Source organism: Pocillopora verrucosa, chromosome 8, assembly GCF_036669915.1.
Source record: "Pocillopora verrucosa isolate sample1 chromosome 8, ASM3666991v2, whole genome shotgun sequence".
NCBI lineage: Eukaryota > Metazoa > Cnidaria > Anthozoa > Scleractinia > Pocilloporidae > Pocillopora > Pocillopora verrucosa.
Genome location: NC_089319.1, coordinates 1,840,835 through 1,864,886, shown reverse-complemented (window position 1 = coordinate 1,864,886; position 24,052 = coordinate 1,840,835). Strand labels below are relative to the sequence as shown.

General features: G+C 38.5%; 4 protein-coding genes across 6 annotated transcripts; 1 reads left to right on the top strand and 3 right to left on the bottom strand.

Moving 5' to 3' along the window:
• Window positions 1–2,419: 2,419 nt before the first annotated feature.
• LOC131789196 (uncharacterized) lies at window positions 2,420–8,414 on the bottom strand. The gene is made up of 7 exons (XM_059106281.2): window positions 8,337–8,414; window positions 7,836–7,907; window positions 6,857–7,015; window positions 6,449–6,704; window positions 5,641–6,073; window positions 5,064–5,388; window positions 2,420–3,473 (listed from the first exon to the last, which is right to left on the bottom strand). Exons 2-7 carry the CDS (start codon window positions 7,897–7,899, stop codon window positions 3,172–3,174), a joined length of 1,539 nt encoding a protein of 512 aa, XP_058962264.2. The 5' UTR covers window positions 7,900–7,907; window positions 8,337–8,414; the 3' UTR covers window positions 2,420–3,171.
• Window positions 8,415–9,541: 1,127 nt separating this feature from the next.
• LOC131790904 (uncharacterized) lies at window positions 9,542–11,234 on the bottom strand. The gene is made up of 3 exons (XM_059108168.2): window positions 11,123–11,234; window positions 10,329–10,460; window positions 9,542–9,699 (listed from the first exon to the last, which is right to left on the bottom strand). The coding sequence occupies exons 1-3, from the start codon at window positions 11,178–11,180 to the stop codon at window positions 9,542–9,544; spliced, it is 348 nt and encodes a 115-aa protein (XP_058964151.2). The 5' UTR covers window positions 11,181–11,234.
• Window positions 11,235–12,438: 1,204 nt separating this feature from the next.
• LOC131790887 (QRFP-like peptide receptor) lies at window positions 12,439–21,963 on the top strand. 3 transcript variants are annotated; one of them, XM_059108146.2, is made up of 2 exons: window positions 12,439–12,568; window positions 19,152–21,963. In XM_059108146.2, exon 2 carries the CDS (start codon window positions 19,197–19,199, stop codon window positions 20,127–20,129), a length of 933 nt encoding a protein of 310 aa, XP_058964129.1. In that variant the 5' UTR covers window positions 12,439–12,568; window positions 19,152–19,196; the 3' UTR covers window positions 20,130–21,963. The 3 variants fall into 3 exon arrangements, with proteins under 3 accessions (XP_058964129.1, XP_058964123.1, XP_058964138.1); XM_059108140.2 differs by lacking the exon at window positions 12,439–12,568 and adding an exon at window positions 13,429–13,566 and having other exon boundaries at window positions 19,152–21,962; XM_059108155.2 differs by lacking the exon at window positions 12,439–12,568 and adding an exon at window positions 18,734–18,875.
• A 348-nt stretch (window positions 21,964–22,311) lies between these two features.
• Window positions 22,312–23,250, bottom strand: LOC136282850 (neuropeptide FF receptor 1-like). Its single transcript, XM_066170797.1, has one exon. The coding sequence runs from the start codon at window positions 23,248–23,250 to the stop codon at window positions 22,312–22,314; it is 939 nt and encodes a 312-aa protein (XP_066026894.1).
• Window positions 23,251–24,052: the final 802 nt, after the last annotated feature.

Below are 24,052 nucleotides of genomic sequence, written 5' to 3'. Positions count from 1 at the left end.
CTGTTCATTTTGCACCTCATTTACAAACTCAATGGCTGAAAGAGGCAACTACTTTACACACGCGGACTGTCTCAGGCAAGCACGTTATTAGCATTAATGCATTTTTCTGGGATTTTGCGAAACAAAGGTTTCAAAGATCTACTTTCAAGGACGCTGCGAATTATTGCTTGCCTTCATGCTATCGTCTTCGTATATTACAGTTTAATATTGCACAGGTTCACTTTTTAAAACACAACTGATGAAACAAAAAATGCAAGGCCAAATTTTATTGATTCATCATTGAAAGATACAGTTAAATAGTTCTCGTATCATCAAACCATCTCAAGTACAGTTCGAAAATGGACGCCTCATTCGCGGCGCATACTTCGAACCGAGTCAGACAGAAATATAACACAGAGAATTTTGTCATCATACAGTAAAAACTCGCATATTAGAACCCCGCATTTCTGTAACAGGCTAAATAGCGGTCGGTCATTGAGAAATATGGTATGTTGTTTAATTGATCGACCTTCCACATGAAATTTTTTAAACCACAGTTTCTGGTATACGTGTTTTTACTGTCTGTGATGTCCACCAGTGTTATGTCGGCTTTCTTTGCACAATCAAAATAGACTATACTCTGTGCTCTCCGTTTCTTGCTCTTCTTCCGAAGCTTCGCCGTCATCTTTTGCTTTCATTCTGTTGAACAAAATCTCGTAGAAATCCAACGGCTTGAAGATGTCCAATTCTAAGGCCTGCCTCTGTTCCGCCGTCAGCTTCTTTGCGTTTTCAGTCAGGCGCGGATCCTTCAAGAAGATACTGTCACTTTCTCGGTCCATCGTGAAGTAACTGTTACATGACATGGTTTGGCATCTGCTTCTTGCTGCCTTTCGTTCGGAAAGTTCTTTCATTTTCTCCAGATGTTCCTGTCTTCGCAGATCCAGGACATCAGTTTCACTTGATCGACGCCTGCTCTCAAGCGAATGCTGAACCATGGCACTGTCACTGTCTCTTCTCTCCTCTGGTGTCATTTTTTCGGTTGAAATCTTCGGCTTCTTCTTAAAATGCTTACTGATTCTCTTCAGTACCTTCATGTTCCCTTCACTTCGATCTGTTGATGAAATCTGTGGCAATGGACTTCTGTCTGCAACCGACTGTTAGTGATGCAGCTCTTATATAGGCAGGGAGGGATAGACGGAATCTTTTGAGCCGCAATTAGAACAGGAAGCGTCATTTGTGTTCCTTGCGAAATACTTATAACTTTCAGAAGTAATATTCTCTATTTCCAAGGTACGCCTAGCAACATGACACCCTCAAAGGAGTTTACACCCTTTATGAAATCAAAGGAATCCGCTGAGAAGCCCAGTCATATTTATTAGAGTACTAATTAGATAAAAAATCTTAAACGGCTAATGAGATTGAACAGATTGGATTTTTAATCAATTAGCAGTATTGTTTTTTAAACTTCTGCACCCTATAATTTCTACGAAATTTTAAACATTGAATTAAACCTTAATTGAATAAAAATTCAATTAGATCAAATCAGCGATTGAAAGGCATACCAATTGACGTGTGGTTATGACAGAGAACTGCTGCAAATTCACTGCTAAGCTCTTTCGTTGAGTGGGGTTCTTAGTGAGTGGAGCTGTTAGCGATGAAGCTCATATATAGGCAGGGAGAGATAGACGGAATCTTTTGAACTTCAACAGGGAGCGTCAATTTAATTTGTACCTTGCGAAATACCGCTAACTTAGGTAGTGATAATTTTCATGACCAAGCTACGCCTAGCAACATGACACTCTCAAAGAAGGTTACGCCATTTATGAAATCAAAGGAATCCGCTGAGAAGCCCGGTCACCTTTATCATGGTACTAATTACAACAAACATCTTAAAATGCTAATGAGAAGTTTGGATAAATTAGCAGTAATGTTTCTGATGGACTTCCCCATAAATTCTGCAGGATTGCAAACGTTGAATTAAACCTCAATTGAATAAAAATTCAGGTCAGATGATTTTAAAATCAGATTCAATCAGCTCAAATTAGCGGTTAACACGATTTAAGGGCATACCAATTAACTTTGGGTTATAGCAGAGAACTGCAGCGAATTCAATGCTCTATCGTTTAGTTGGGAAAGATGCTAATATAAAAATTGTCTCAAGTGCGGAACATGGAGGGAAAATGCACTGTAGAGAGATAAGATGAAAGTTAATCTTAAAAGCGGCCAATCGTTTGTTGATGTCGCGATCTTCAGGAGTCTCTCCTTCTCGTGTCAAAAAGTAGGTAATTCATTGCATAGAGTAATGTATTTTGATTATTTAAAGCAATTTTTAAATAAATTAAGTGAATATCGCCTTAGAAATACATGTTAGGGCGCAATTCTCTGTTTATAGGAGTTGCTATGTAAATGATAGTTTGTAGTGGCACCAGAAGTAGTTGAATCGATGCTGCTGGTGACACAGTTTCCATCGGCTGAGGTTCACGTGTTTTGGACAGTTGCAAAATAGAGTTATTTACAGTAACCTGTTTAGACTGATTGAGGGTTAACTCCCTCCTTGAGTCTTGTGGTGAACGTCGATGACATCAAGTTCACTTGTCAAACACGCCGGCAGGTATCCTCTACCAAATTCGTAAATAGGCAAACCATGTAACACAACCATATCATTATCTGGCCGTCCTTTCATTCGCAACAGATAGTCGCGATACAAATTGTTTTCTTCTGTAAGACATCACGTTTTTGTTGTCTTAAGAAAAAATGCACAAACGCGTTCAGCGTTAAGCTTATTATTTTCCTCGTAGAGCTTAACTGAGAGAAGCAACCTCTTTTCCATTGCCTTTACTCAGTGAAGTAGAACACGAAATTGTATCAGTTTTTCATAACGCTCCATCTATGTGAAATAGGTCCGCGAAAACAACTTTACGTCGCAGGAGAACTAATTAACTGACAGCTTCCGTTACTAATTACAATGTTATTGCAATATTTGACAGTGCAAAGGGCGATAAAGGTTTGTTTTCGCGAAGCAAATTGGAAGAGAGGCGTTAATCAATAAAGGGATCCATAAGACGTTCTTACTTTGATGCGATTTTTTACTTTGGATAGATTAAAATTTAATTGAATCGAGTAAACATGATTTATTTCAGGAGGAGATACTTTGAGTCCTTTCAATTGTTATCAGTTCTTTCCGTGACTGATTCATTCAGTATTTCTTGTGTTCTTCCATTCGTTCATTTTCCTTCCGCGTCCGACTCTTCCTTCGTTCGTTCGCTTCTTCAAGACTTGAATCACGTTTGCTGGGTGCTTGAAATAGAAAGGACGTTGGTTCCCCCTTGTGTTCGATTTAAGTTTCTTTGGCCAATCGCAGTACTTTCCCTCTTCATTCCAAATTAGCCCTTGGGGACACTTTCTCTTGTGGGTCACTCCGCCGGAACAGGATATGTATCCCGAGGGATTATCCGGATCTCTGTAGTCCCCATCTTCTTTTCCTTTGCAAAAATCTTAAAAATAATAAAATGTGGGAAAATAATAGATTTGTTTCAGAATGCATCGCAAGACTTTCTAAAAATCTCTTGACAATATGCGTTTCACAATATTTTTTGTAAAAAAGGAGTTTATGATCAACTACAAGTTGTTTAACCAATAATGAACCACGATCGGGAATTTTTAGAGCTGAAGTTTCGAGCCTTGCAATGTAGTATGTGCACTCTTTCCTCCGACATAAAGCTGAGGTTTTCAGCCTTGTAGAGACGTTAGCTTTCAAAATGCACTCTGTCTCCTTTTATAATAAAGTTCGGATATAACGCACGCTGTCATTGGTTGAAAGAGCGTGCTCTATGAGAGTATAGAGCATAGAACTGAGCTAAAGCTGTCACGCCATCTGCCAATTGTACTATGTTCGACTTTTTCCGGGACTTCTTTTTAGCTTTTTCCCGATAATTGAAAGTGAAATTTCGGAACTGAAGCGAGCCAGCAAATAGCAACAGAAGAATCAAACAAAGGTTTGTAAACATACCATGCGCCGTAATTTACGTTATTTAAACGTGAGCAGATACGAAAATCCTCAAAGGAAAAACAAAATAAACATTCCGAGTTTTAAAGATTTTCACGCTCAGTAAGATTGCAAGCTTACGTACGGTAGTAAAAATCAAACACAGCTAACACTCGTATAGTATATAAAGTTCAGTGTTCAAAAACAAAACAGGCCAAAACAGAAATGATGAAAAATATAACCAAACTGGCATAATTGTTAAAATTCATACTAATCATAACGGTGTCTGAGCGAATTCATCGCTTCATCGCGGCTCGCTCATCATGGCGATCTCCGGTCATCACAGTAAAGCAAGCCTCAGAAACTACATCGGCCGCCCTTCGAGTGAAAAAATAAGAGCTTGCTCTGATATCCTTTCCGATACGTTGAGTGGCAATTCACATCGGTCACTGCAGCCGAGTTTTGCGGCGCTGTCATCACGAGTGATCTTCATGTTCCGGTGAATTCAGCTGTCTTTCATTCAAAATTTCAAGGAACATTTCACTTCGAGATTCTATATTAGAGACTTAAAAACTTCAGGCAAAAGTGTTAAGTGGAAGTGGAAGCGGAAGTGGGAAGAAACACTCGACTACGTCTCGTGTTTCTCCCTACACTTCTTTCGTGCTCTAGCCGCTTCCTGCGTGCTTTATAACAGAACAGAGCACAGTCAAGGCTTCTCTATTTGTTAAATATTCCCTTACCTAAATTTCGTTGATTATATGGCTGAAAATCAACAGCATAACAGCTTCTACCGAGACTAAAATCTTTTGATTCAAGTCTACGAGCGATCTATCTCAAATGTTGCAAGCTGGTCGGTTGCCTCTCTCGATATCGACTCCGTGATAGATGGTTCAATAACAAATTGCTCAGACAACCTTTTAAACACTAATTGCACACTGCATTGTAAATTTTGTCACAGATAAAACCAAGTCGTTCTCAGCATCTCTCGATTGCATTCCATCCCTTTGTAATTATGTGTTCTAAATTTCTCACAACATTTTTTCTGATCTGCTTATCATAACACATACAAACAACTGGCACAAAAAAAAATCCCACATACCAAGACCATCACCTCCCCCTGGGGATGGTGGAGACGTAGGAACAACGGGTAAGGTAGAAGGCGTAGAACCTCCGGCTGTCGGAGGTGGAGACCCACCAGGAGTTGTCGGAGGTAAAGTTTCCCCAGGGGTAATCGATCCATCCGATGTTGGGGTGTACCCAGGTGTAGCTGTGGTTGGGACTCCTGTTGGTTTCCCTGAGTTGCCGCTCTCGCTGATAATATCCGCAATGTGGTCGCTATAGACTTTTCCTTGAATGACATTTTGCTGATCCCAAGAAGCATCCCATAGCATGAACCCTCCAAAGTTTGGCTTATCCTTTAGTTTCTGTGTAGAAAAAAAATTTAAAAATGAATGGAAAAAAGGATTTTCCTTTGTAGAATTTGATGACAAGAAATCGGACAATGAACAAGTGAGGCCCTCAGTAAGACTGGATTGGAGTTTGACATTTTTGTTTCTGTGGATCAAGGAAAAAACTTTGTGCGCGAAATAAAATTTTGAAGCGAGGTTTCAAAGAATATGTCAGGATCCTTTCTTCCCTGCGTGATTTTTGTTTGGTTAAAGCTCAGAACAAATCACCTCATAGATCGCGGCCACCTCCTGAGGCGTCCGGTAATACTTGGGATCTCCTGCACCCCCTGGGTGAGACGGCATCCCCACGAATATCTTGGGCCCGAAAACCTCCGCAGTTCTCTTCAGTATCATTCCTCGGGTAGCGTCCAATGCAAACTGAAGCCACTTGTCCATAGTTGGATAGAATTGTGCTTGGTCGCCAGTGTGGCAGAAGTTGTTATAGAACTGCACGTGGACGTGATCAAACTGGGCTCCCTGGTCAGTCAGGGCAGTACCCTCGGAGGGGCCGAGAGATGCATCAGGATATACACACTGAGGAGCACCAGTAATCAGATACTTTTTCGAGCCGTCCTCCAGATCTCGAAGACTTTTTACCAGCTGAGCATAGCCTTCTGACTTGGCGTCCTCGATGTCCAGGTCGATACCGTCGAGAATTGCACTTTGGAAGAAACATTACGGAAATTAGGGACAACCATTTATTTCATCGCCTAGAGTTGGGGAGGGGGGGGGGAAGGGAAGTGGAGAAGTCTTTTTAGAGGAACAGGGGACGGAAGGGGAAACAGTCGTCGCAGCAGAGTTTAAAGAGGAGGACTAAAAAAATCGACTGCCAATTAACAGCCAATAAGAGGTGGGGAGGGAGGGAGGGAGGGAGGGGCAAAGAGAGGCATAAGAATATTACAGAGCCGGGGGGCCCTGGTGAGTTTTTCAGTTACACAACCAGAATCCTTCCACCAAACTTCCCCCCTCCCCCCCCCCATATCCTTTATGGCTAACAATAGATCATGATTCCCTGTTCGAAGTAATGTTATTTCACCTTCCAAATGGCCTGATGTCGGATCTTTCCTTTCCTCCAAGGAACAGATCCCAGAGATTTTTAGCCAGCACTTTTGCTTTCTCATCTGTCAGGTCATTTTTGCCTGTTGCTCCTCCAAGCGATATTAAAACTTTCTTCCCCATCTGCTGACAAGCTTTTATGCCCTCTTCGATGTTGGGACACCTATAAAGGTTTGGGAGTTGCGGTGATGCAGGTTCCCAACAGTGACCAGAAAAATTCACCTCCGGCATCTCATCTGTGTTGAAAAGTTTTAAATCTAAATCAGTAGCTTATTATGTACGCGAATGTCACGCAAGTTACCACAGATTGTCCTCGTGACGCTAACACAAGGTGACCGCACGAGTATATTAGTTTTTCCCTTTTTGTCGTTCATGATTTTTCACGTACCTTTGTTATTTTTTCCAAAGAAAGTCACCACAAATCCAATCACAATAATGTCGTACTTCCGTTTGGCGCAGACGTCTTTCAGTTCTTTCTCAGGATTATTTGGAAAGTCGTTTCCTGAGCTGTTTTGTCCCCAGTACGCCACAAGAAGATGCTTACCAACTGTCGAAAATGAAATGACATTAATTTATTGCATTTTGATCTGCAAACGGAGAGGACTTCATTTGTTTATTTGTAGGAAGGTTCAATATATTGTGTTACTCCTGGAGATCGAAAGAAAGGCTTTCTTAACAGTTCTTTGCTCTGATACTGAATATTTTACAAAAGAAAATTTTGAAGTCACTTTTTCAGAGTAGATTTCCCAGCAGAGAAAGTAGAAAAACTTGCGGATTATTTGAGTAGTTCCTTTCTGGCTGGTAACAGATCCGGCGGTAATTAAACTTTTCGTCGGGAACTTCTCCACAATTTAATAGTAAATCTGTCCGTTGCCAAGTATGTTTATCTGCTCAACCTTCCTCAACTTAATCCTAGTTTCATCTATCTGCCCCGAAGTGTTTTTACTTGAGATAAAAGTAGACATACGTTTGTAAAATCTCAGCCGGCATACGAGACTGACTCACGTGACAGTCACACCATGATCCTGTTTCAACATAAAGCAACGTCCCAGTATTGTTACCCCCTTCCAGAAAATTTGTCACCTCGTTGCTTTTCAATCCCCAGCATTTCAGATGAACGCCTTATTTTACTGATACACATATGGCTGGAAAGGGCAGGGGGGGAGGGAGTGGTAAATGTTTTGCTCTGCTACAAGACATAATACAAGGACCTAACCAGCTTAAGAACCCCGAATCTATCAATCTGGACTTCACTAATTGTCAAAAATCAGTCAGTCTATGCTATTAGCGTCTAGTGTTACGTCAGTTGTCAAATCAAAAATATCTAAGCCTTCACTGATCTTCACTTGACATGTAGATGTACCCACCGTTGTTTTGAACAAACCAGTCCAACAGGACGAGCAATATGACCTGCGCATCTTTGATCTGCATCGAGACAGCTTTGAAACAAGAAAAGAGATCAACGCGTATAGCCTCGACAAGAATTTCGAGTCTATAATGTGTAGCAAGAGAATATAAACTCTTGTGTTTAGGCATTGACTGGTTGTGAAATCAGTAAAATTTTCATTTCATTTTTGTTAATTACGCTGAGTTGGGTTCGTTCGTAGTAATTTTTAACTTATGGGCTCTTTATCCTTTTAGAAGTGAAAGACCCTATCGTGTACAAGCCCCGAGTTTGCCTCAGGCATAAGACATTGTTCGCAGAGGCCAAGGACTCACGAGAATCTGACCCGAAGGGAACGAAACAATCAAGACTGATTTTCACTATGCTAATGATCCTAAAATGTCAATTCGAGGATATAATGCTACCATAAATTGAATTACCAGTCATTTAAAAAAAAAAGATATTTCAGGCTAACTTACCTTACCTTCTTCAGCTTGGCAAAGCTGAGGTTCTTTTCTGTTCTTGGATATTTCTCGATGAAAACTGATTATTTTGGCGTACTCCTTTGTAATGCATCCTAATGAAACTAAAAGTGACTGACGTGGGAAACATTAACTGAGGTAATGCTTTGAAAATTTAATGAAAACAGATATTTTCGAAAAGGATCAATTATACCTAGCTATAAAAATATTCTAAAGATGCAATTTTAGCGCATCAACTGAAAGCTTCTAAAAGAGGGCAATTTCGTAAAAAAATAAAGGAATATAAAATGAGAGATAAAAGTACTAAATCATGATCATGATTCTCATTGTCTAGTCAGGCCACTAAACAACTGGTGTTGTATTTAAAGGGCGTGGTGTGGCTTTCAAAGCTGAAATTGCAAAATAGAGTTGGTGTTTTTATACTCGCTTCATCTTAAATAATCATTTGGTGGTATAATCATGTTTTTTTCTTGTTAAAGAAAAAGAAAAAGAGGACGATGTTGCATAAGGACGATTTTACGCGGTCTTCTTCCGTGGCAGGTGAGTTTGGACCTAATTTGGAAAAAAAAAAGCGAGGCTCTAGGATTTCAACACGATTTGGATTTCAAGACTTGAATGATGTTTACTCTTCTTGTCATGAGCCTGGGAGAAAGTGAAAAATTCTGCGTTCCCAAGAGGATCAAACCTTACAGTTACGTAATTTCATGCGATGAGAGGGTTATTTTTGTGTGTACCCAATACTTCAGCACATTTATAGTTTCACATAGTTTCTCAGTAAACTGAAAGTATGGGTTTTTAGGAAATGTTCGTGGAACGGTTTTGTTTTGGGTTTTTCGGACCTGGAGACATTAATTGTCGTGAGAATTGAAGGAAGACAGGAAGAGAAGTAATTTTGGACATTTCTATCCAAAATTCTAAGATTCGCCCCTAGTTAGCGAAAATTCTTCAGATCTAACGGAGTAAAAAAAGTTGATGATTTTTTTCTTCTTTAGATCTTTCATTATTCCCATGTCAGTAATCATTTTAAAAGCTGTTCAGAATTGTAAAAGCCTTACAATTCCAGTTGATTTACCTTTGAAAATTTCACTCAAACTCAAGGGAATTTTCCGAAAAGGGAAACGATACTTATGACCGACAAACAGGCTGCAAACGATCAGATCATTGACTTTATTCATGAAAAAACAAAATTATTTTAATTAGCAAACGATCACTTCAGTTGCATAACGCAGCTTTTCGTCTCTGTGTCCCACATCTTCCCTGGTGGACAGTTTTTACGGATTGTGTGACCTCCTTGGCAGGTAATATAACCATACGGGTTATGTATGTCGGCGTAGTCACCATCAGGAACTCCCGTACACACATTTCCTAATATAGAAATAGCAAATAAAAGAAACGAAAAGATGTAATTATTAAAATGAATTCATGCAGTCTTTAGGTGGAGTTTTGCAAGTCTGCCAGTCTTCACTCGTCTTGCTTTCTGCATATTGCACCCTGTGATTAGGTCAAAGTTAACCATAGTAGCGGGGGAGTGAAAAGACGAGGGAGGTCTGAGTCGAGTCGCGACCTGACCCAAACCCGTATCAACAAATCGTCCATTGTTCCGGCTCAACTTTTCCATTAAGCATCTAACAAAAGTCCTTCTGTTATTGGTAGTGCTGAGGGACTTTGGCTGAAGGGAGACGGAAAAGGTCGTAACTGATCAAGAAAATAATCGGAGTGACAATTTTGCTGCCTTGGAGGAGTGGGTAATGTAAATGTGAAAATGAGGGAGGGCCTCCCGCGCGTTTTCGCTCTGCTGCTACGTAATATCGTGCCGTTTACTATTTCTTTACTAACTGAACGTCTGGAATAAGCAAGATCAAAATACATAACTCGTCACATGCCGTAAGCCACATTATATTACCATTTGTTGCAAAGGAAGAAGCTTTTGTAAAAAAAAATTCAATTCTAACTCGAAACAATATTAGAGTTTACATTGATATAAAACTCCTGACCTATTTTCGCCCCCGCGTGATTTATATCTCCCGGCAGTGTTCGTGGTGGAAGGACCTTTGACTTTCCCTGTGTTTGGGCGTGGCCTTTCTGGGAAAAAGACTGTTCAGTAGTAGCTGTGTTAAGTGTCGCCGCTGTTGATATCAATAACATAAAAATGGACTTTAAGGAAAAAGGGAAAAGAAAGCGCTGTACAACTGCCTCTGTTTGAGAAATTTTAATGTGAGAGTCATATCGCCCTCCCACTAGGAAGGAGTAGAACATAGATGTAAATAAACAAGAAGCTACTTTCTGAGTAGCAGAGAGGCACGTTCAATGAGGGCGACCAACCATAATACTTCTGATTAGAAAAGGAAAATTTTCTTAATTGTAAAATTGATTTTAAACAGTCCCTGACCATAAGTTCCACTGTGATGAGTTTGTTTAAAGTAAAAGGAAATCTATTGTTTATCTGGCTCCCTCAGTGCTGGATTTGTGTCTCACGAGCCTTGCACTTCATGTAATTCAACTAAGACCTGTGTCTGCTGGTATATTTAATTTCGATATTTCTTTTTGTTGTTATATTATCACAAACTGATGGAAAATACTGTTCTTCTCTATTCGGGTAATCGATCCTTAGAAGACTTAGTGACTGTGCCAGAAAACTCATCCATACATTCGAGGTAGTCTGCTTTTCAATCAAAATTTCACCCGCCTTACAGGTACTACAAAGGAAAAACTTTCAACAACCAATGTCGCCTTCAATTCCTCTTTGAAGCAAGTTACTTTACGACAAACTAAATCTAGAGAGACTTACCGCATAACACAATAAGATTTACTAACACCGCATACTGAACGAGGCAGACTGAGGACATAATAAAAATGAAGTCAAATTAGTCAACTGTTGTGTTGTTCAATCTTCAGTGAACAATGGTACAATCAAGGCTAATGAAATGCATGAAATATGATTTATTGAACATTTCAGGGTGATTCTAATTATATTGGTAACTTTTTTTCCCTCAGTCAAATTTTTGACGACGGTTTTAACCGTCGTAGGATGAAAGCATAACTTGAAAATTCTAATTAACAACTATTAACCGCAATTCGGAGCAACACTGATTCTAAAAGACATTAAATCGGAAGGCTAAACTACCCTCTAATTTCTGCCTCTACAGCTAATCGGTCGGCTGACATTTCATGACATTTCGTGACAGTAGCCTTGACAAGTTACCCGAGAACAGCGGGTACGATAGCTATAATACACCAGTTCCTTAATTGGTTGCTAATGATCGTTACTGAAATGAAGAAATATCCAGGATTTAGTTGTGGTCATCGCAGTTGTTATTATTGCTTTGGGGAAATAATGCACCACAATGTCTGTACACCAGTCTATTAATCAATCATTGCTTGTATGAAAACTAGCGAGCATTGGACCAAGTTTTTCCAAGTGAAGTCTCGGTAACTTTGTATCACTTAAACCTCAACACTTAGTCTTACAGCTGATATAAGAGGAATGAACAAACGGGACGAGAATTTATCGTGTATCACGTGAAATCAGGTGACATCACCCTGGCAAAGAATATGCAAAATGACCTAAAAATACAACCGGCCCAATTTCCCCCCACCCACCCCCTGAGGAAAGGAAGAAACGAAATAATTCTCGGGAGACATAAATATTCAAACGTTAATTCAAGCTTATCGCTCTTCTAAAAAAAAAAATCAAGAATCTCGTTTTTTTTTTTTTTCTTTGACATATCGTTTTACATGTCACGTTGAAATGTCTTGCTAAATAACGCTTGGATAAATACCCAATGCTAACCTCTGGTTTAGACTTCTTAATCATATATTGACGACCTTTTCCACTCGATGCAACCTAGGATGTCTTTTTAATCAAATCCAGCGACAATTTCTAGTTTTATCTGTAACATTACATGACAAATGGTACCTCGACCAAGGGCCGCAAGCTAACGAGTTTCTCTTCTTTAATGTTTTCCGAAAATCAGTTGATAACAGCGGGCCGGTTCAATTTACTTCTCGGTACATTTCCTACCAGCATGCTGAGCATTTCCCGCGATCACAAACATTCTTCAGTCATAAATATTCAACTCACGTTCTTTGCAGCCTGACCCACTCTGATCAGAACCGTTTCAGTTGAAAAGCTTTCCCAGTTAACTTAAGATGAATTTAAAGTATTTTTCGAAGCTAGCAAAGGCTTCACCTGTGAATCAGCAAGTGCATGGATACAACTGAGTCAACATTTGAGGTAAATTAATTAAGGCAATTGTTTGTGTTCATGGGTTAGAGAAACATTTCGAACGAAAAAATAACTCTAGTTACGTGAATCAAACAAAAGAAGAGAATTTTAACCATAAGTCCTCAAGAATTGATTGCTCAAATAATTTATTTCTGACCCTGATCTAATATCGAGGATTCTTTCCCATAAATTTTATCAGTTTATCCTCTTTCTCCGTCAACCCATGGAAAAGGTGTCTCAATTCTGCTGGATAAGGATTCAGGTGTCTATTCCCATGGCAAAGAAAACTGAATAATTAATTTTAAGAAATCAATTCTAAAATCACGGGCTATATTATGCATACAAATATCAAATATCAAAGCCTAATTAAAAAAAAAACCCAATTGATTTAATTTTGTATGAAGCTTTGATTTTACACTACGAGCGGTTTCTTGTGATGCATTGGGCTAAGGTTTCATTTATCTGCAGAATTACGGTTTTCTTATTCCTGAAGCTATCGGATTCCAATTAGCCAAACTTGAATTACAAAAGCATAGATTTAAAAAATTGAAATTCAGCACCTTTTGGTATTTTGCCCGACTTTTTAGCTTAATAAATAGCTTTCAGACTTCCGGATCTTTGACACGAAAGTTACTGGGCACGATGAGCCATGCCACGATAAGTTTGCTCAAAAAAGTTGTTCAGATTCACAGAAAGTAATTTAGTCAGAGAAGAGACTAGATGATTAACACTGAAGCGATGGAACATTATTTGAACCGTTCTTCCGCACTTTACTAAACTGCTCACACCACGTCGGGTTTGAAACAAGAATAAATAAAGATGATGAATAAATTTAATGCTCTATTAACCAGCCAGGATATTCAAAGTTCTAATGATTTCGGTGCTGCCGCTTACACGCAAGACAAACGTTAGTTGAGAACGAAACTGCTGTTTGTAAATAGTGGATTCTTCTGGGGTCTCAGTCAATTAATTTCTCAAAATTTTACCCAACTAACTCTCTGATGAAGGTAAGTAACGACTTTTATTTGTAGGAGTCAGATCAAGGCACTACTAAAGATAAATTGTGAGTGAGATTTCCGCTTGACGACAGAAAGTTTAGATTCGCTATTGAATCTCTGAGATTCAGCTGTCTTCGGAATACTTTGCTTCTCTTTTTCTTTCGAGTGATTTTTTTTTCACAATCGATATGTTTGTTTTCAACTTGAATGTTTCTATAGTCCGTGTGTTATCAATTTTGATATGCGAATATTATGAATTCCCATAACATGCGACAGAAGCTCGAGTGCCGATTTAACAGATGTATTCAAGAACACTTTCACAATACGTAATCTGGAAATTGGAGGGCTTATTAAAAACCTTTCATTTACTTAAACCGATCAATATTCTCTCTTACTTCGTTGAGCTTAAATAGGTTTGGCATCACTCATAGCTTTAAACTATAACGACGAAGTATTTTGGCATGAATTTATATACATGCATTGAAAAATAACAAGAAAAGATACGAGTTATAATCAAGTTATAGGTAGTCAGTTTTAAAATGGACACGACCATACCGCTAACAAATCGATGTTGCCTCAGAAATTTAACGTACATTCATGACTTCGCTTTCATGCTCAATTTTCTTCAAAGGGAGTTAAATTAACAAAGTCAGCCATGCGAGTGCTTAAGAACAACATCAAGGCGATTCTTTCAAAGTAAATAATTATCGATAAAGGAAGTAAATTTCTTAATGTCAAATATTTTACTGGAAGCAAATAAGAGATCTCGTAGTTTTCATTGACAATAATACCAACCAAAACCTGCCGGAAACTGTTTTCAGTTTTTATTAGTTCAGCTTTGACCGAACCTTTACTACACTTCGTATTGAATATATTGTTCATTTGATGCAAATTCAATTTGCATCCATCTATTTGTAATAGAAAATATCAACCAACTGAATTGAATAATGAAGGAAAGTTAAAACGAAGTATAATATGGGTTAGGACTTCGCCTAGCGTGTGTTGTTTACAGAACACTTTCGTGCATCGTTTCGAGACAAGGGATTCCGCATAATCTCTCAGTTTTTCCGTTCTAATCAGAAAAAGTTCATCGTGTGAGAGCTTAGGGCAACGAAAAAATTACAGGTGGTATTAACATTTCTGATGATTGAGTTGTCTGGGTCATAAAAGGCTCTAAATCTGCAGGATATTTTTCGGAAAATACTTCATCAATGACCATATGCCCTCCACGAACAGAGTCATAACGACAGAAACGGAAAATTCCATTCTGATGAGTAAGATTTATTCATATCATATTTGTCGTTTAGCGCTGTGGGCGCAAAAATAAGCAAAGAAAGAGGTTCTAGCTTGTCGTATAGAAATGCAATGTAGTCCTCACATTCAAGAAGATGAACACAGCACGCTATGTGGAGCAATTATTTGCTTTTCATGTCGATTCGAAACCACAACGATATTTGTGCTTTGGTTCAATATCGACGACATGTAATTAATTAGACCACAACTACTGGTAGTATGTAGTGATGATTTTTATTCCCTTCCATTCAAATGTCATCACGAAACCACATATGTTGAGTCAGAGTCGCGGCTGCGAAATATTTATTTGATGAGAATAACGTCAAAATAGAAAGATCATACCAAATTTAACCCGTGCAAATGTTAAAAAATATAATCTTGAAAAATGTGCGCTAAATTTTTTGAGCAAATATACAGTCAGTTAACTATTATGAGGACCATGAATTTGATCTTGGGAAAATCAAAAAATAAAAAGATGAAATCCATTTTGCAATCTAATGCTATGGAATCCATAATTAGAACGTTCTTTTCTATACAAGAGACACTGAACGACTCGCTAATCACTTCCAATTACTTGGTCAGACAGAACCGCCGATCGGCAGTGCCGCCGACAAAAGCCATAAAACCTTCAATTAATCATTTTTAAGACAGATACAGAGAGGAACAATATTCAGATTAACATGCAGATCTAAGTTTAGAAGGCTAAAGGACGAAAAAACATCTAGATCACTTTTTTAGTATGGGAACCCGAGAGGAAGAACTGAAAATAGGTCTTGACGTCAATAGTTCAGTATCTTTCTGTTCAGTCGTAAGCCAATATCAATACCGTGACATCTCGCTGATCAGCGGGTACCGTAACTCGGCGACATTGGGGTCAGAGCTCAGTGATCATTTTTAAGTTGAAAGACTGACATGAGAAGAAGTAAATGTACGCCAGATTACGCCTTTATTGATGAGCAGTCGTAAGAATAGTTTGCACCAAGATTCGAGGAAAGCTGCGACGGTCTGGGGACAAGTTGACTAACTATAAAACATTGGTGAGTTAAAAATCGTTGATTATTGTATCACTTTCCAAAATGTCTTTTTAATGAGAAACGAGAAAGTACCGCAGCCCCTTGCTTTTTTCACCCGAATGTGTGAAACTACATTTCAGTGCCGCGGGAAAAGTTAGTTCTAAATGAGCCTTTTAAAATGGAAAGAAGTTACTTCCTCTTCATTTATAATCCTTTCGCTTTACAGGAGTCTAATGGCAACTTCAAATGGAAAAAGATCGAACAAAATAGGAAGATCTTCTTTGTCTTTTTTTTTCTTTTTCTGCTCTTAGGTTCTTGGTTTATTGTTTTTATTTTGCTTTGTTGTTGTTGTCTTTTTTTTTTTTTTTTTTTTTTTTTTTTTTTTTTATCAAATTGACCTTCTTATTCAAAACTCAGTTCGTGGGATCTTTACTTCGAAACACTTGGGCAGAGTATAATTGTTCAGTGGCCAAATCCAACTAGACTCGTTTAGCATCTCTACGTAATTTTCATCTCTAACATCACCTGGAAAATCATTACCAAACGTAACACGAAGTTTAGTTGCAATATCCGAGGCCTCTCATGAAAGCAATTCGTGGCTATGAAGTAAAGATATAGTCTACGGCCAATGTTTACGTAGAAATTCTTTGATAATTGAGGAAACACTTTGCAAAATAGGAAACGCAATATGGAGGCTCTCAATGGCGTAATGGCCTTAACGGCTAATGGAACTTCCTTCTCTTTTGATTGAATGAAAAATTTTTACAGTTAACTTTTTTTTACGACCAACGATTAAAATGTATCAATTTTTACGCCTAACGGCTAAATTGTTTGGCCGTTCTACGGCTAACTTTAAACACCATCGAGGCCCTCACTAGATAGTCGTGCAACTTAATTATATCATTTCCCTCATCTTCTCATTTCCAAGATCAATATACAATTGTCCACACTGTTTACCATGCATGTTTCTCTGAGTACTTGATGCTAAATCAAACGTCATACACCTTTTGATATTTTTCTTTCTTCTCGTCGCCTATATTTTTAAAATATCGCCATTTTAAGAGGACAAATTGCCTTTTTAGTTGTTTCCGGAGGTGAAAGGTTAAAAAAAAGTTCCGAAAATTGATGGTAAATCCTACGTGTGCTCTTTAGAGGGTCTTTTTACTAAGAGAATGACGCTTTACAAGAAGGGGTCTCTTAATTTATTTTACGAGATCGTGGATGGCACGTTAGGAATTTTGTTTTCCACCAGTACTTGTAATTAGAAAATGAATGACAACTGTCCACATATGCTTTTTAAAGAACTGAAATATTACATTTAGAGACTCTGAGGAGCTCTCATTCACTCTTCATTTGATGAGTCACGCTTTTACTTTACAAAAGCCTGGAGTCGAAAACTTTACTCCGACCGACACTTGTGTTGGTTTTAATCTCTGAAAGGCAGACAAATTGCTGTGGTTTGCGCGCGCTTTGTCCTCTATTTCAGGGACAATGTGAGGTGCTTGAATCAGCGTTCAATTTTTGTTGCGACCTGCTGAATGTGTTTGGTTAGTGATTCAAAACTCGAAGTTTTGCATAAGAAAAAAATTATTTCTTATCTATGTTTAGATACTGGCGTTTAGAGCATAAAGAAACCAAAACTTTAGTATTGGCGCAATATCTGGTCAACTTATGATTTCCTTTTATGACTTGTACCTCTTCAATCCAGTTTTAAACACTGATATTCCAGTTATAGATAATAACAGAAGATATATTAAACGAAGGTAACGCCAATCTTGGAGTAATCAAGGTTTAAAGCTTACATATATCCGTTTTAGTTTTCATTTTCATTCAGCCTCTAAGAAATAACACGTTTTCCGACTGGATTCTTAACCGTCACTTCAAAAGTTAAATTAACTTTGCATCTCAGTTAGCGATATGTGATGGAGTGTTCTGAACAAGCTCGTAGCCTTTCCATCGGCTAACGTAAGCCCATTGTTTATGATGGGTCAGCCTTGCCGCGTACAACCCGTGGTCCTATATCAGATTATTGTTATGATCTCAAGGCTATGATTATTATAGCAACCATGCATGCAGCTGGGATATTTTTCCCTTTTCAGCGAGATTAAAAAAGTTAAAAACAGAACTACGAAAACAAAGAAAATAAATGGCTGGATAGCACTGATTCATTCTTTTCACATCGATAGATTTGATACATGTATGAAGATGATACAGCACTGAAGATATAACATATCTTTAAACTACGGATTACGATGTAATTGCCCTAAAATACAAAGGTTTTCAAATCGTGAATCCTTTTGGAACCTTGACCAGGTTTCCAACGAAATGTCTTGAATTAGGATATTATTAATCGTATATGCACTTCGATATGGTAGGGACGGTTGTAATTATTACATAAGATACTTTCAATTTAGATAGTTTAAGAACTGACGCTTACATTTCTGATCATTTAAGATATTCTTCTTCGGGTAATATTTATTTGACTGTTCAAATTTAAATCATGTGAAACACGTCTAAAAATAATCATTGTAGAGTAATAATGTCGCCAAGTCCACGACCTCATCGGTCTTCAGTTGATTGCAGGCAACAGCGGAATTTAAAAATTTTTTTTTCAACTTAAAATTTGGACGTCTTCATCTATGATTCATGTTGACTTTGGCAATATTTCAAAAAACCGGTGCCTTACAAAGCTCGTTTATTATATTTATGTTTGAGAAAAGTATTGCTTTTGCAAACCCTGCACTTAGTAGAATACTAAAAATTTGCCCTTTTATCAAAAAAGTTGAGGCATCTTCGATCATTTTAGTGGTTTTCGTAGCTGCTCAAATGTTATGATCGAAGGAAAAACGGCACAGTGATTACTTCACTGAACATGTGAAAACCTGTTCTCGAACAAACGAGGTCGAAGGTTCGTGTAAACAGTAATAGATCATCGATTGTTTTAACTGGCTCATGTGTTGACATTTTTTTTGTCAACTCAGAAAGCGGATGGCGCAGAACCTTAGTTTACACGTAAGTTTCCGCATGTTAATCTTCTTGGTTTTGTTAAGGAGATCACCTCGAATAGGCCCAATGTGATCCCTTTGAAAACACGTTAGAGCAGAAAAATGTTTATTAACAAGAGAGGCTTATCCTCTCTCGATGTTAATTACTCCAAGAATCGACGAGCTTGGGCAGACCAAATACAACAGAACTTCACTAGAACCTATGATTTACTTAGCGTAGAATGTTTATTCTTTACACTAAGGCAAAAACATTGTTGACAATTTCTTTCCTTGTTATTTTCAGATCTGATTTGCTCATCTTCAGCAAAGTATTGGTTCCAAAAACACCATGTCGCTTTTCACTTACACAGAAGCGGCGGAAATCAGCCTTCGCGTGGCCTTCTCGTTTCTTGTGCTAATCACCCTCGTCGGTAACTCTCTGGTCTGTCTTGTTGTCCTGAGAAACCGGCTGATGAGAAGCGCTATGAACTATTTGTTGGTGAATCTCGCCTGCGCCGATATGGTGGTAGCTATATTTGTGATCCCTCGGTATATCTTAATTCACACGTACCAACACCCCATGGGGCACACAGGGGACTACCTCTGCAAGTTCCTAACCGGAGGGAATTTGGTATGGACCGGGGGCGTGGTCTCGGTGGTATCACTGATTGCTGTTGCAGTTGAAAGATATTTTGCGGTGTTGTACCCACACGACGAGAAAAAACGCATCACAAAGGCCAAACTCAAATTCATCATACCTGCCTGTTGGCTGTTTTCAATCCTCTGGAATCTTCCAGTATATGTGTTGGTGAAATACAACGAGGATTTAGATTTTTGCTTCGAGGATTGGCCCTCTGGTTGGTATTTGAATGCTTATAGCCTTGGATGGCTCATTGTAGTCGGAATTTTACCGTTGTCTGTTATGACGCTTCTTTACAGCCGAGTGGTTTTTAAACTCTGGGTCACAAGTTCGCAACCGGTAGAACAATCACAGCGCGCCGTCATCAAGTCGCGCAAACGTGTCACGAAAATGGTCTTGACCGTGACAATTGTTTGCGCAGTATGTTGGCTTCCCAATCTCATTGCCTATGTTCTTGATTTCTATGGATTAAACTCTCAAGGCGACATAGTTCACACGACAACCGTTGTCCTAGTAACTTTAAACTCAGCTGTTAATCCGATCATCTACTGTTTTCAGAGCAGACAGTTTAGGAGATGTGTCAAGGTACTTTTGCTTTCTCCATGTTCGATGCGGCGAACTGCAACTGTAGGACCCGCCTAGAATTTCGGATACACAGGAAGAAACCGTGAGGCTTCTGAAGAATTGAAGTTGATTTTTTCACCTGAAGGAAAAGAGTAAAACTTAGTTCATGAACTAAGAGAAGTCGTCCTGAAACAAGCATCCTCCCAGTGACATATTTCAGAGTCTAAATTTAATTCGAAGTCATACTGCGCAGCTATTTTAAGAACGGTGTCTCACTAACCATACGTAATAAGTTACAATAGGCTTTGATTTTTTGCCAAAGCAATTCCAGAAAAGACTGATTATGTTACGAAAAACAGTTTTTATAGGCCGCAAGAGGACTTGAACTCAACTTTACAGCGCTGAGTCGGGTGAAAATGATTGGAATAAACTAAGATATAAGAGACTAATTTGAGTTTTACCCGACTAAGGACAACGTTTAAAGGTCAGGCTGTCAGAAACACGATTTTCTTAAGTTATTCTCTTGTTTCACACTTGTTTTAAAAAAATGTTAACCAAGAAAAAATTAGTGGCCCGTCGGCAGGGAGACTGAGGCGAAAGGTAATAGCTTTTGTAACGAAGTAAGATTAGTTCATGAAAAGATATTGAAAAGAAAAATGAATGAATTATTCATCAGTTTACACAGGGAAATCCTTGATATGAACTCATGAGCCCTTTGTATTTAATTGAGTCGTATAGCCCCGCTTTTCCATTTTAGAGAATCAATCCACATCCGGGCCTTAAGGCAATTTATTATAAATGCCACTCCCCTCCACAGATGTGCCATTTCATCATGAAACAGGAAAATCAAAGCTTCAATATTGAACTCTAAGGAATATTTAAGATATAAGACAAGAAGGTTGACAATTAAGTTCTCATATACACGCTTGCCTAAATTTACTAAGCCAGACGAGCGCATATTAGTAAATACATTAGAGAACCGTATTGCATTGCTTTCCGATTATGAACAAGTTAATGCCATGATGGTGCTTATGTCAAAGATAAGAACTTCGAGTGATCGTTACAAATACTACACAAGTCGTGCACAGTTTTCAATCAGGTTTCAGGAGGAATAGACAACGAGCAGCCCCTCCTTTTCGCCGAAGTCCATAGCGCAAGTAAAGGAATAAAATCAGTGGAAAAAAATTGATGTCTGCGTACCTCACTTCTAGAGTTCCGTGGCGCACTAAAATCATTTTTCTTTTCACAGATTCTTTTTTTCCTCGCGTGACGGACTTCGCCGAAAAGATCAGACTGCTTGTAGCCTACAAAATGAATCTTAAAGTCTACTACTTTATAACTGCACTTCTTATGTAAAAGTCTTTTTACTCCTGCTATTGTTTCCGATATAAATTAATCCTGAATATAGCCAGTTCTTTTCTTTACAGGCTTTTAAAAGGCTTGTGTATGTTTCAGTCATCAAACTAGCTTCTATCACCTTGAATTATAGTCCTTGTGAATGCATAAATATTTGTCTCTATGACGAGATCACTCAGCTGTTAGGTTCTTGTTTTTTCTTTTTCTATTTTTGGTGACGTCAGTGACGTAAGATAAGTTTAATAGACACATAACTCCCCATTGGTATAAATTATTACTGTGACATAACTTAAACGATCTGGTCTTGATATCCGTGAGTTGGAGCAGTTTTTCAGCACTTGTATTAGTTCGATCACGGAGAATGCATTTCCTGTCTCCCATGACGGTCTCCCCACATACCTTTCCAAGGAGATTGAAGGAATACAAAAGTGAGCAATGCGCATCATCTTTCCATTTTGCTCATACAATAAGACATTGGCTGAATCAGGCCTAAATGAACTTCAGATCGCCGTCAGGAATTATTTGACAAATCACTCGATAAGATTATTCAGAGCGAAGAGAATAAGCTCAATGACCCTCTTCCTGCTCGTAACACGAGTACTTTGAACCTTAAAAATAAACGAAAGTTTAAGCGCGTGTTCAAGACAAAAAGATTTCTTATCAGTTTTATCACTTTTAATGCCCTTAAAGCCTAAACCTATTTTGATAGAATTTTAGATTTAATCGACATATTTCATTTATAACCAAAACAGATGTAAAAACAAATTTTCGTAAAAACTTGCTTTAAACCACTGATAGTTCTATTTAATCTTACTATTGATATCATTTTTTGTAATAAGCGTGTAATTCAATTTCTAGTTGCAAAGCGATTGTGAATAAACTATGTATCTTTCATCTTTATCTTTTATCCTATGTTGCCTGTGTCACGTGTCGCCTGCGCGACACGTGACACGTGACGGTAGCACAGGGTGCGTGTTAAAAACGTGACGTAACTACGACGGTACTGTTTATTCATCACCCCATAGACGACTGGGTTTAGACAGCTATGGAGTCTTGTTAGTATATCTGCAACAAACCAAAGTTCTTCATAGGAAACATTTCTGAAATCCAACAGCATCCACGCGACTTGATTAGGCAACAACAACACCAAAAACAAGAACACAATTACTGCCACGGTTTTCAGTATTATCATACTCTCTCTTGTATTTTCTTCTCCTGGGATCCATCTGTTAATGAATAAATTGCTGTTTCTCGGAAACACCGGTCGATTTCTCATAAAAAGCCATATTCGTATGTAACAAATTACTGTTATCAGCAGCGGTAAAATATACTGTGCTGTGAGGAGTGAGACGGTGTATGCCTGGCGATGAGCAAGGGAAGGCCAATCTTCTATACATTTGCCATCTTTTGTTATTTTACTAACAACAATGAGTGGAATAACGAAAATAAAAGCTGCCAGCCACACGAAGGACACCCATATTACTGCACCTCTTCGTTTTAGCTTTGGCCTCCAAGGATTTGTTACAACATGGCACCGATAGATCGCCATGGATGTGATGGTGAAAAGTCCTGCATTGTATCCGGTTGTAACAACAGTCAGATGTACTCTGCAGTAGTATGTTTCAGACGTAAGGCTGAAGTGTTGTAGAATAGAAACAGGCGAATCCGAACACAAAAAAACCAAATCTGCAATAGCCAGACTTGTAACAAATGTTCCATGAATTGTCTTCCTAACGTTTCTCTCGTTAACTATGATAAGAACAAATATGTTTCCTACAAGCCCTATGATGAATACTGTTATGATAACTGCAACCTCGGTCCACCATTGCAAGTTCTTCTCCATTGTGGGGCTTAAAGAGTCGTGGTCAATGCGTCCGTTTTGTGAATCGTTTCTGCCCAAAACTTATTCACAGTACATGTGTCACGTTTTCAGTGCTGCAGCCACGCTCACAAACCTACAAGTATACCATCACTACAGTGTGTTCTACGCCTACAAAATAAGTTGCAAAACAAGTCAGGTAATGATACTATCTGTGAATAAGGAAGCGTAGATATGATAACTAGTAGATGTAGATTACAGAACGCAAGGATATTTCTGTTATCTCAGCTATTAACCAGACCCACAAACTCGTCAACAGCTAACCTTGCATCTTCAATGTTTGAACAGTGTTATACAGGCTTTTAACACATGGTGAGTCCAAAGTTTTTTTTCACCTTTTCAGTTCGTGGCTAGTCTGGGTAAAAATCTTCACAATGGTTTCCGCAGGGTAGTCGGCCAAAAATGTCGCACGTGAATCATTTTCACATAAAACGAATATTTGCGAAAAAACTTCAAATTAATTAATAGTCTCTTTATCTTGGGTAAATTAATTTGGTTAAACCGGCTTGCGCGAAAAAAAAACATGTATTGCTTTTTTCACTTACAAAAGCTGTCGTTTTACTAGGTATCCTCCAGCGAGATGAAGATTATTGTTATAAATACGTACACAGACTGCCCATTTATAAAACATCCTTTAATTAGGTTGCCGATGCATATCAGTTTCGAACTTAAATGGTTGTTGCGTCTGCCTGTCACAGCAGCTGCTGATGTACAGACAATTGAAAGTCCATTAAATTTGTAATATGGAAAGTGTTCATCTTGGTTA

Excerpts from the sequence above, each read along its gene's own strand:
- LOC131789196 (XM_059106281.2), bottom strand. The coding sequence starts at position 7,899 with ATGCAGATCAAAGATGCGCAGGTCATATTGCTCGTCCTGTTGGACTGG. Across the intron at positions 6,074-6,448 it reads GACATCAGGCCATTTGGAAG|TGCAATTCTCGACGGTATCG; the intron begins GTGAAATAACAT and ends TTTCTTCCAAAG. Across the intron at positions 5,389-5,640 it reads AGGTGGCCGCGATCTATGAG|AAACTAAAGGATAAGCCAAA; the intron begins GTGATTTGTTCT and ends TTTTCTACACAG.
- LOC131790904 (XM_059108168.2), bottom strand. The coding sequence starts at position 11,180 with ATGTCCTCAGTCTGCCTCGTTCAGTATGCGGTGTTAGTAAATCTTATT. Across the intron at positions 10,461-11,122 it reads AAATCTTATTGTGTTATGCG|CGGCGACACTTAACACAGCT; the intron begins GTAAGTCTCTCT and ends TGATATCAACAG. Across the intron at positions 9,700-10,328 it reads TCACGCGGGGGCGAAAATAG|GAAATGTGTGTACGGGAGTT; the intron begins GTCAGGAGTTTT and ends TTTCTATATTAG.
- LOC131790887 (XM_059108146.2), top strand. The coding sequence starts at position 19,197 with ATGTCGCTTTTCACTTACACAGAAGCGGCGGAAATCAGCCTTCGCGTG.
- LOC136282850 (XM_066170797.1), bottom strand. The coding sequence starts at position 23,250 with ATGGAGAAGAACTTGCAATGGTGGACCGAGGTTGCAGTTATCATAACA.